The sequence below is a fragment of the Xenia sp. Carnegie-2017 genome, unplaced genomic scaffold, assembly GCF_021976095.1.
Source record: "Xenia sp. Carnegie-2017 unplaced genomic scaffold, XeniaSp_v1 HiC_scaffold_22, whole genome shotgun sequence".
Taxonomy (NCBI): domain Eukaryota; kingdom Metazoa; phylum Cnidaria; class Anthozoa; order Malacalcyonacea; family Xeniidae; genus Xenia; species Xenia sp. Carnegie-2017.
This window is the reverse complement of record NW_025813485.1, coordinates 330,826-342,645: the sequence shown is the minus strand read 5'-3', so window position 1 is coordinate 342,645 and position 11,820 is coordinate 330,826. Positions and strand designations below refer to the sequence as shown.

The following is an 11,820-nucleotide window of genomic DNA, read 5'->3' as shown; positions in this document are numbered from 1 at the left end:
CAGTTGCAAATATTACATGTTTCGTTGGAATACTTGCTAAGCAAGTTTGAAGAACCTTGGCTTATGCGATCACTTAGCTTTCAAATCGCTGGTAATTTTGAATTTTGGCTTTTAACTGCCATTTTTTCTTTTCATAATCCATTATTCATAAATGTGAGATTAAGGGCGCGCTTCGGATACCTCGTGTTTGCGTACGATTTAACAAAATTTCCCAGAATTTTGTAAGCTTGCACAACATGTGTCATATTTTTAACCGTATCTGTTGACACAATTCTCAATCTAGAAATTTTTTTTTGCAAATATTTTACTCTCAGATAAAACATTGGAGGTCCAACTATTTCCTCCAAAGGTTTTTGCAGGTCTTGCGTGCTGACCACTATAGCGATATTTCCTAACTGTTCAGGTACTAAAACTTTCTGTCCCAAGTCAAATCTTTTTCTGTGTCATTTTTTGATCGGTTTTTGTATCGGACTTAAATCATTATTTTCATGACGTAAATCATGATGCTTTATTAACCAAACGTGAATATATTGAATTTGATAATAAACAGCCTTGTTTTAATTAAGGTGCATTCCAAGGTGGGTGAATGATTTTATGATCAGCGAAGTTGGTAACATCCATACTTTGTACAGCAACAATGTAAATTTAACATCATGGCATTATTGACTGTCTTTATCATTATCTACATAGGTAAAATATTTATACATCAATAATTGACCAATCAAAATATAGCAATCTGATATACTATTGAAGAGCTCATTCCCCATAATTAATATCAACATTCCACATTTTTTAACTACAAAGAATCTTACGATTCATTGAGATCTTGAACAGGATAAAAGTTAAAGCAGGTTGTTGCATCTAATGAATATCTCTTTGTTTCTTCATTACTATTGGAGCTAAGTGATCGAGCTAAAGGTGATCTTGGTGGGGTGCTCTTTGGACGATAGTAAGATACCCTAGGATGATGAGAGGTATCACAATATAACATTGATGTTACAGGAGTTGTAGGTGTTGTTGTCTCTATACCAGAATCATCATCAGTATTGATGTGATTATTGGTAGTTTCACAAGTTTCATCAGATGTGTGTTGCATTGGTTCTGAGAATGCTTTCTTTGCAGGACTATGCATGCTATGGTCATCGGGAAAAACTAAATAAGTAATTTAAACACAATGAATAACTGCTACATAATATTTGAATTCGCCAATTAATATCAAAACATCAAAGTAAATACATTTTCTTTTATAATTGAGAGTGCTTTGTGAATAAGAACAGGACTAAGGCTCGTCTAAAATATAAAAATAATGAAGAGAACTTAGCAAATACTTATGCCAATACTTATTCTAAAAGCTCGCTCACACTCACAGAAATTGCATTTCCACCTATCAAGGGTAAAGTCATTTCTCCATCAATGCAAGAACTCTGTCACAACATTTCAAATCAAATAATAATTATTTCAAAGCCCCACTCATCGAGAGAAAGTAAACTTTTAGGATGTTTAAGTTTGTTGACTGAGACTATAACTGAATAGGTTTAAGGCATATCACAGAGAAACAAATGATTACCTGGATATTTGTCGTGTCGGGCTAGGAACAGGACTTGGGGTTAGACTTCGAGATCTGGTTATGAGCTAGAAATTCAACGTCTCAATGAAGTTTACAAAAATTGACAAAATTGCACTAAATTAAAACTGTGAGAAAAGGTATAATTTGGCAAAAAGAAACTAACCCGAGGTAAACTAGGTGTAATTGCTCTGGTTGGTGAAGGTGATGAACTGGTGGATGATGGGAAATAGCTATCATCAATTACATGAGAACGATCATTGCAATAAGAGGGACTGCTAACGTTTCGTCGTGTCTGATTCTGAAACAAGTTTATTACATTCAAAATCTATATATGAGGCAACATCAAAAATATAAATGTAGGAACCAGTACCATCATTAATGATTCACAGCTTGAACTGAGCAATAATGATGTATTGACCATTCTAAAGAAATATATGTTAAATTTTGACAGATTCATTTAAAAATTGTGGCAAAATGGTTACCTGTCTTGCTCTGTCTCATCCATAAACTCTTCCTATATATGGAAAACAATGCATTTATAAACAAGATTTGATGTTCACATATCTGTAAATCACTTTTTTTAGTTAATTAAACTTAATGTTTCACAAACATTCTGTTGTATATACTACTTAATACTATAAAATAGAACATAATTTGTAAAACATGAATGCATTTGATGATTAGAATTAATTTATTTGCTTTTGAATTATGTATGTCTCATCATTTAAAAATAATTATTTCCCTTTAATTTAAACAAAAATTATTGCATTAGGTAATTGCTACAGAGTGAATATATACCTTTCTTATTTGAAGAAGTCTTGAATGAGGCGAGCCTACAGGCTGAATTTCAATAAAAAATAAGTTTTAGAAAAAATCGTTCTCTTCATGCAAAAACTCTTCAAACTAATCACAGAGTACTTACATTTGAGTAAGGATTGCCATTAGCCATTTGACTTGTGCTCGAACGTCTGTATCGCGGAGTGACTGGACAGTATGTTGGGTTTGTTTCATTTAAATTAGCTCCATTTATAAGTGGCGCAGAATTAGATCTTCTTAGGTTTGTTTGAAGTGTATTTTGTTGTTCTGCCTGTTCATCTGTGTCCATTGCCGCCGCCATCGTTTATACGTTTTACTTGACGAAACAAATCTTGAGAACGATGGCATATTATTACATCCCGGGTATTGAATCTCGGGCTTATGACCACCCGAATAATTAGGAGGCTCGATTTCTGTCCGTCACAATTGTTCCGTCATTTACGAATTTCTGCAGAGCATTTAATTTCTTAAAATCAATTAGTTTTCCCTTTGGATATCTAGCCGGGCACTTCCTTATTCACCATTTACTAAGTCCAAGTTTAAGCACGAGCGCAAATCCCCCCAAAATACGGGGGTCAAGTCAAGGACGGGGCTAGAACGCTAATTGGGGAGTGTATATTCATATATTCAGTTGTGTCGACTGACTTCTATAGAAAACCAAGTCACTTTCAAAAGAAATCACTCGCCCACAACTGAATATATGAATATACACCCCATCCCACCCCCCACCCCAATTAGCGTTCTAGTGCCGTCCCTGGGTCAAGTGGTGTACGTTCTGGGATCGATTTTTGCAGTCTCTGAAAAAGCTCACAATTTCAGGCGGAAAAGGACTGTACTATCAATCTTATCCTAATAAGTTTTTGATACATATTTTACCAAAGGTGAGGTCTCATATAAACTATCAGACACAATTATCTACGTAGTTTGACCAGTCTCTAAAATATAAGCTTCGAGCTTCTGTCGCACATTTTTTCTGTGGCAAGCTTGCCTGCTGCAGTAATAATAATACAAAAGATATAACTACATAAAGAAAGAAATTGAAGTTTTAAAGTGAGCATAAGGTCCAACAAATTCAACGTTCTAAGGGATATAGGGGGCAATAAGGGGTATAAAGGAAGGTTGATAGGGAAATCTGGGGAACTTTTAGGTTTTGAATAATATGAGAGAGACGAACTCGCACAACATATGGAGGAGGAAGTTTAAACCTTTGCTTTCTTTCCTTACTGTTTTAACTTTCAATTATTTTGAAGGTTGAACGGTGCTGTTATATTACTTAAAAATGGCTCTGTGTAAAGCTGAAGTAGAAAAATATGTTGCAAAATTTGAGAAACGTTTTAAGGATCCTCATGAGGTAATGTCTTCGTCGTTCAACCTGCGCAGTTCATTTTTAATGTGGACCGGATTTAATGCATTTTCGAATTGTTTTAGAGAAATTTGAGAAGCCTGACAATTGCAGAGTTGTTTTGGAAAGCAGGAGAAGTTGAGATGGCTAAAAGGTAAAATTTTGTTTCAGCAATTTTTTTAGAGATTTAGTGTGTAAATTGTTAAAAAAGTACGTACCATTCGTTGCAATGTGATAGTTTACTATGTTTTGCTTGGAGTGTAGTGTAGCAGACTTATAGAAATGATGTAACATTAATCCTATAATTTAGAAGATTATTTTATATTTTATTGAGTTTTTATCTAAAAATTTTATGAACTTAATTCTATTTGAAAATCCACCAAAATCTTTAAGATTTGTATGTGACATAGTTGTAACTGCTTACATAATCAAATATATAAAGAGATTGTATGACACATCTCTATATAAACAATTGATTACGTAGAAACTAATGATAAGATTACATTTTTCCTTTACTACAGATATACATTGACATATATCAGTACTAACAGTCACGATTACAGGTATGAAATATTCACGATAAGAATAAAATGACTATTGAGTTTAACATTTTTATTGTGAATTTTTTTTGTTATTATTTCAGAGGTCATAAATTTCTCGCAAAGCTTCTGGAAAATGAACAAGATTATATGAAAGCATTGGAGTGTTACAAAAGGTTTTTTTTATTTTCTTTGTGCAAACCTCCTAATCTTCTCCTGTGGTTGACATACTTTTCAAACAGAGTTTATAGTAACCAAATATAAGATATTTATTTAACCAGCTGTTGTAAAGGTTACTTTTAAATTTATTTTCATAATTTATTTTTAAATTTATATCATTATGAGATACATGAATTTTTTAGATCATTTTCAGTCAATAAAAATCAAAATGATGTTCTTCTTAAAAGTATGTTCACTTTATTTCACATTTGTCTTGTTTGCTTAATGAACTTTTGTTTATAATTTTGTTGTGTACACAAACATTAACAAAGCTCTTTCACCATTTTATAGTCGTAAAACTTTACACTGAATTAAAAGTTGATCATGAAGTCGTAAAGGTCAAAAAAAGTTGATATTACTTATGATTTTTATTGTATCCACATCAACATGCTTTGATTTACTTATTATGATATAGATTTTTAGCTGTTTTATAGTCAAAAATCTGTTTCTATAAAAGAAAAAGTTTGTTTTGTTTCTTAGGCATGGGTTGACATTGCAGCTAAACATTTACCTGGTCATCCTGCAGTTTTCGATTTACAAGTAAAATTTTAATTTATATCTGCTAAAAAATAATTTGTGTTTCTATTTTATTGTTTTTTTATTGAAATATTGCTTATTTAGACTCATTTAATTGAGTTAAAAAGTCCAGTGGATTATGGAGCATTGATCAATTTCATTTCTGTTGAATTAGTAAGAATAACATTATTGTTAAATTTTGGGCTTTTGTGAATTTAAATCAACTTTCTCATAAACCAATCCAACGAAAGGTTCCTTTAGTATTTTATGCAATTGATCGAGAATTTTTATTAATGAGTCACTTTTCATGTTCTAGACTAAACGACCGCAAGACACTTTGCTACATGTAAAGTTAATTGAAACATACATTGCTATAGGTAATTTATGTTCATTTTTCACATCATTATTTTAAAATTTTATTTTAAATATCAACATATTTAAAAGTATTTCTGACAAGTGCAAACAATGTTTGAACAATTGGTGTTTGAAAAGAACTGACATCGATAGAAAAGAATAATTTTTCAATGCTTTTGTTGATTCCAACAGATGGGAGTGAATATTATTGTTTGGTAAATTTCAAGAGAATAGTTGCAAATGAAAGATTAGTCTTAAGTCATGAGAGAGCTAGACATCTTTAAATATAGAAATATTATACATTTGTTTTAAATATTTTTTTATGTCTGTCTTTAGATGAGCTTGAAGAAGCCTATAATCATTGTCTGTCTGTCAACAAAACAAAAGCTTTTCACAATAATTTAAGCTGGTTTGATTTGACAGTTAAAGTTTTCACGGTGAGGCTTCACGAATACATGCAAATGATGTAATTTTAACTTATAAATTCTCATAACATTTATGTTTATATGACATTGATATAAATTACAAGATATATTTTTTCTGCATGATACATAGTATTTGTGATATTTATTTTATTTAACCAATTTACCATTTGACAATTTAACATGATTTATTTGTAACGACCTTATATTTCTTGAATATATAATTCCATCAATTTTATTATGATTTCTATACAACTTTGTTACTGAATGTTTATCTTTTTTAGAGCTATCTTGACTCAAAACTAACTCAAGGTTACAATCTTTGTTGATGATGTAAAAATTTGAGAGAGATGTCTTATTGTGATAGTTTTTTCAACTTTATAGGAGTTTCACAGAACACTATAAAAAACATCTACTTGTCCTTATTGACAACATATTGTAATTTGGTTGAACTCAATCTTGTTCATTCTACCTTACGCCAATGCTCCAAGATTTTATTAAAGTAAGTAACCTAGGTTTAGTAGAGATCTTTATATCTCTTTGGGAAATTGATTGAATTGAGTCTATATATATACTTGTAATGGATTGGGGAAAGAATTGAATAAATGAATATTCAACATTATTTTCATCATCAATATAGGTTAGACGAGTTGCTTTATCAAGCTGTCAAACTTGAAAATGGATTTGTTCACTCCACCAATATAAATGAAGCTTGTGAATGGGATGTTGCAGTTACAGAAATATGTGCTCATTTTTACATGTTCTCTGGACATTTACTGTTGCGTTTTGCTAAAGAGGTTGGAATACTTTACATGTAGAAAGGTTTATTTATATTGTGGTATTTATATTGGTTTATTTTATATATATAGGGTTACTCCACTTGGTCACAAGCAATGGAGATGTCCACAGCATGTTATGTGACATCATATCGTTTTTCTGAACCAAAAATAATATCATCTTGGGCTGCCAGGGCAGTAGGAAATTTTGATCCATTATTGTGGTCAGCCATGTCTGCTTCACGCCTCAGTCAAACTGGTTGGTTGCTTCATATATTTTTGTTTAACAATACCAAGCACAATTATACATTTTAGATGCTCATTTTGTTATTATATTTATCATATTAATTCATTACTTGTAACCTTGTTGTTCTTGAGCAAGGAAATGAATGTTTTTAGCTAGAATTTTTGTGTACATCACTGATGTTTAATACTTTCCTACTTTCATTGTGAATGATCTTATGATTCAATTTTCTTATCAAAGACACTTGTAGACAAGTTTTAACATTAAAGATAACTCGTATTGAAACAATAAATAAATGTTAGAAAATAAAACAAGCAATTTTACTCAAATAATTGTAATTAATGATGAATTATTTTTCTTGCAAAGGTCATTTGATCTTATCAATATTAGATCGTTATGGTGAAGAAAAAATCAATAATATTCTTTTAAACATTTGTTCACCACAGGTATTCTACAAAATTATTGCTATTGAATATGTGAAGTTTTACATTATGATCTCATCTGACGACGATCTGGTTTTTATAAAATTTTATAATTTCCTTTCATAGGGGAAGAAAGATGTTTTAACGGCGTTGTATGGACGCAATGTTGAGATAAACAAGGTACAAGTACGACGTTTTCAAATATTACATAGATTGCATATTACAGCTTTCCTGTAGGTACAACAAGGTACATGTACGACGTTTTCAAATATTACATAGGTTGCATATTACACCTTTCCTGTAGGTACAACAAGGTACAAGTACGACGTTTTCAAATATTACATAGATTGCATATTACACCTTTCCTGTAGGTACAACAAGGTACACGTACGACGTTTTCAAATATTACATAGATTGCATATTACACCTTTCCTCCCGTCGTCATATTAAAATTCCATTTACGTAAGAAAGCTAAAAAAGCAATTTTTTCGTATAACATTTATGGATTCATTATGATCTTTCTCTTAAAGGATAACTACTCTTCACATACTTCAATGTCTCAAAAAGCTCATTTTTATTCATGATACATACATGTCTTCCATTAAATTTAAACCTTGCTTACTATAGTTTACATGTCTGTGAAATCTTGTACGACTACTGTTTAAATATACGATAGTAGTATTATCTCTAATATTCAGGTATTATGTAGATACTTTTTGCGTACAAGGCGTTGAAAAACCTATTGTACATAGCTTACAGTATCTTCTCTTCAAATGTTTTAGCTGTTTTTGAATGAAGATGAGTCCTTTTATACACCAGAATTTCTTCTTCCTAAACATATCCTTAAATACGATGAAGGTACAACTATGGCTAACCACTTTCTAAAAGTTCCTCCACACAATTTATTCTCCTCCATATTTAGTTATCTCTATCTTTGTATTACCCCCTGTATTTAGTTATCTCAATTTTTATCACCCCCTTATTCAAGTGTATCTCTATTTGTTTATTTAGTTTTTATTGCTGACAATCCTTCAAATCTTCATCTTATTGTTTGGATTGGTCTTCAATGGATACAGCATGGACAAGAATCTGAAACTGGCAGTAAGTTGGCGTGTATGTCTTATCTTTCCCAGCATTTTGTAACGACATAAGATTTACAGCAATGTTCTCAGCTCCTTTAGTTTTGAATTGAACGTAAACTAAACTTTCATTTTTGATGTCATTTAGTTGAAACTATCGCGAGTCTGTTGTTTGAGGGAATGAGAATGGACGTTGGTGATCTTTCTCAATGTTCTTTTGACTTTGTTTCTCTTCGAGATATCGAGGTTAGATACAAAAAACACGTTCTGTTGTTTTCCTTTTTATTGTAAAAATGGCCATGTATTTATATTTCTTACAGGCTTTCATCTGTGCTGTGATCAAGTGCAGTACATATGAAATATTTGAAAATCTTGATGTTGTGTACGAATATTATGAGCCAAAACTACTTCCTTTATGCTTATCTCAGTCCCTGTGCATCGAAACGCAAAATAATTGGTGGAGTGCCATGTATGCTCTTTTTACAGGAACTGTGAGGTATGTCCTAATTATGTACGTATATATGTGTGTAGGTAGGGAACTGTGAGGTATGTCCTAGTTATGTACATATATATGTGTAGGTAGGGAACTGTGAGGTATGTCCTATTATGTACGTATATATGTGTGTAGGTATGTATGTCCTAATTATGTACGTATATATGTGTGTAGGTAGGGAACTGTGAGGTATGTCCTAGTTATGTACGTATATATGTGTAGGTAGGGAACTGTGAGGTATGTCCTAATTATGTACGTATATATGTGTGTAGTAGGGAACTGTGAGGTATGTCCTAATTATGTACGTATATATGTGTGAAACTGTGAGGTATGTCCTAATTATGTACGTATATATGTGTGTAGGTAGGGAACTGTGAGGTATGTCCTAATTATGTACGTATATATGTGTGTAGGTAGGGAACTGTGAGGTATGTCCTAATTATGTACGTATATATGTGTGTAGGTAGGAACTGTGAGGTATGTCCTAATTATGTACGTATATATGTGTGTAGGGAACTGTGAGGTATGTCCTAGTTATGTACATATATGTGTGTATAGGAACTGTGAGGTATGTCCTAATTGTACGTATATATGTGTGTAGGTAGGAACTGTGAGGTATGTCCTAATTATGTACGTATATATGTGTGTAGGTAGGGAACTGTGAGGTATGTCCTAATTATGTACGTATATATGTGTGTAGGAACTGTGAGGTATGTCCTAATTATGGTATATATGTGTGTAGGTAGGGAACTGTGAGGTATGTCCTAATTATGTACGTATATATGTGTGTGGTAGGGAACTGTGAGGTATGTCCTAATTATGTACGTATATATGTGTGTAGGTAGGGAACTGTGAGGTATGTCCTAATTATGTACGTATATATGTGTGTAGGTAGGGAACTGTGAGGTATGTCCTAATTATGTACGTATATATGTGTGTGAGGGAACTGTGAGGTATGTCCTAATTATGTACGTATATATGTGTGTGAAACTGTGAGGTATGTCCTAATTATGTACGTATATATGTGTGTAGGTAGGGAACTGTGAGGTATGTCCTAATTATGTATATATGTGTGTAAGGGAACTGTGAATTATGTATATATATGTGTGTAGGTAGGAACTGTGAGGTATGTCCTAATTATGTACGTATATATGTGTCTGTGAGGTATGTCCTAATGTACGTATATATGTGTGTAGGTAGGAACTGTGAGGTATGTCCTAATTATGTACGTATATATGTCTGTGAATGTCCTAATTATGTACATATATATGTGTGTAGGTAGGGAACTGTGAGGTATGTCCTAATTATGTACGTATATATGTGTGTAGGTAGGAACTGTGAGGTATGTCCTAATTATGTACGTATATATGTGTGTAGGTAGGGAACTGTGAGGTATGTCCTAATTATGTACATATATATGTGTGTAGGTAGGGAACTGTGAGGTATGGTATATATGTGTGGGTAGGGAACTGTGAGGTATGTCCTAATTATGTACATATATATGTGTGGGTATGTGAGGTATGGGTGTGTAGGTAGGAACTGTGAGGCATGTCCTAATTATGTACGTATATATGTGTGTAGGTAGGGAACTGTGAGGTATGTCCTAATTATGTACGTATATATGTGTGTAGGTAGGGAACTGTGAGGTATGTCCTAATTATGTACATATATATGTGTGTAGGTAGGGAACTGTGAGGTATGTCCTAATTATGTACGTATATATGTGTAGGTAGGGAACTGTGAGGTGTCCTAATTATGTACGTATATATGTGTGTAGGTAGGGAACTGTGAGGTATGTCCTAATTATGTACATATATATGTGTGTAGGTAGGGAACTGTGAGGTATGTCCTAATTATGTACGTATATATGTGTGTAGGTAGGGAACTGTGAGGTATGTCCTAATTATGTACGTATATATGTGTGTAGGTAGGGAACTGTGAGGTATGTCCTAATTATGTACGTATATATGTGTGTAGGTAGGGAACTGTGAGGTATGTCTAATTATGTACGTATATATGTGTGAAGGGAACTGTGAGGTATGTCTAATTATGTACGTATATATGTGTGTAGGTAGGGAACTGTGAGGTATGTCCTAATTATGTACGTATATATGTGTGTAGGTAGGGAACTGTGAGGTATGTCCTAATTATGTACATATATGTGTATAGGGAACTGTGAGGTATGTCCTAATTATGTACGTATATATGTGTGTAGGTAGGGAACTGTGAGGTATGTCCTAATTATGTACGTATATATGTGTGTAGGTAGGGAACTGTGAGGTATGTCCTAGTTATGTATATATATGTGTGTAGTAGGGAACTGTGAGGTATGTCCTAATTATGTACGTATATATGTGTGTAGGTAGGAACTGTGAGGTATGTCCTAATTATGTATATATGTGTGTAGGTAGGGAACTGTGAGGTATGTCCTAATTATGTACATATATATGTGTGTAGGTAGGGAACTGTGAGGTATGTCCTAATTATGTACATATATATGTGTAGGTAGGGAACTGTGAGGTATGTCCTAATTATGTACATATATATGTGTGTAGGTAGTAAGGTTTGTACGTCAAGTCTGTCTGTAAGAAATGAAATTTAAAATAACAAGACTGTTCCATCAGAATATCTTCTGTAATGTTGGTTTGATGATTAAAAACAGCTGGTTTTAATCATTCTTAGTACATGAAAAATTTATACTCGATGTAAAAAACAACAATATAATACTTTTGTAGTTATAATGGATTTTTGACTGTTGAATTTTGCTCCGTTTATAAAATATTCATTGTTCTTTATTTTATTGGAGATTCGTCTTCTGTTTTTAATTTCAGCATATCAAATTCAGGAAAAGCGAAAATGATTGTTCAGCATGGACTAGAACAAATACGAACTTTGAACAATACGGGAATGCATCCAAAACTTGTTATACATTTGGCTTGGAATTTTGCTCAGAAGGTTGAGTGAACTTCTTGCTCTATATACAACTGCAAAAAAAATTAGTATTCAAGATTAGTTCCGCCACTTCCCTCTA

The 11,820-nt window shown here is 32.6% G+C and overlaps 2 protein-coding genes and 2 long non-coding RNA genes across 4 annotated transcripts in view; 3 read left to right on the top strand and 1 right to left on the bottom strand.

The window, feature by feature from the left end:
* Positions 1 to 765: 765 nt before the first annotated feature.
* On the bottom strand, positions 766 to 2,733 carry LOC124447484 (P2R1A-PPP2R2A-interacting phosphatase regulator 1-like). The gene is made up of 8 exons (XM_046998437.1): positions 2,490 to 2,733; positions 2,366 to 2,407; positions 2,050 to 2,081; positions 1,938 to 1,989; positions 1,731 to 1,865; positions 1,568 to 1,632; positions 1,237 to 1,290; positions 766 to 1,152 (listed from the first exon to the last, which is right to left on the bottom strand). Exons 1-7 carry the CDS (start codon positions 2,682 to 2,684, stop codon positions 1,245 to 1,247), a joined length of 567 nt encoding a protein of 188 aa, XP_046854393.1. The 5' UTR covers positions 2,685 to 2,733; the 3' UTR covers positions 766 to 1,152; positions 1,237 to 1,244.
* Positions 1,838 to 2,273, top strand: LOC124447485. Its single transcript, XR_006948735.1, has 2 exons — positions 1,838 to 1,923; positions 2,019 to 2,273. It is a non-coding gene; the product is annotated as an uncharacterized LOC124447485 (long non-coding RNA).
* Positions 2,734 to 3,581: 848 nt separating the features above from the next.
* The window catches only part of LOC124446781 (E3 SUMO-protein ligase RanBP2-like), a 29,531-nt gene continuing 21,292 nt past the window's right edge, over positions 3,582 to 11,820 (top strand). Inside the window, 21 exon segments of the mRNA XM_046997658.1 lie at positions 3,582 to 3,734; positions 3,812 to 3,879; positions 4,247 to 4,288; positions 4,369 to 4,440; positions 4,627 to 4,670; positions 4,775 to 4,821; positions 4,964 to 5,023; positions 5,105 to 5,173; positions 5,316 to 5,376; positions 5,690 to 5,790; positions 6,060 to 6,087; positions 6,160 to 6,277; positions 6,416 to 6,572; positions 6,645 to 6,810; positions 7,162 to 7,241; positions 7,344 to 7,397; positions 8,000 to 8,075; positions 8,229 to 8,318; positions 8,445 to 8,542; positions 8,617 to 8,792; positions 11,621 to 11,744. Coding sequence (XP_046853614.1) covers positions 3,663 to 3,734; positions 3,812 to 3,879; positions 4,247 to 4,288; positions 4,369 to 4,440; positions 4,627 to 4,670; positions 4,775 to 4,821; positions 4,964 to 5,023; positions 5,105 to 5,173; positions 5,316 to 5,376; positions 5,690 to 5,790; positions 6,060 to 6,087; positions 6,160 to 6,277; positions 6,416 to 6,572; positions 6,645 to 6,810; positions 7,162 to 7,241; positions 7,344 to 7,397; positions 8,000 to 8,075; positions 8,229 to 8,318; positions 8,445 to 8,542; positions 8,617 to 8,792; positions 11,621 to 11,744 — 1,803 coding nt within the window. The 5' untranslated portion in view covers positions 3,582 to 3,662.
* Positions 10,850 to 11,077, top strand: LOC124447486. Its single transcript, XR_006948736.1, has 2 exons — positions 10,850 to 10,925; positions 10,970 to 11,077. It is a non-coding gene; the product is annotated as an uncharacterized LOC124447486 (long non-coding RNA).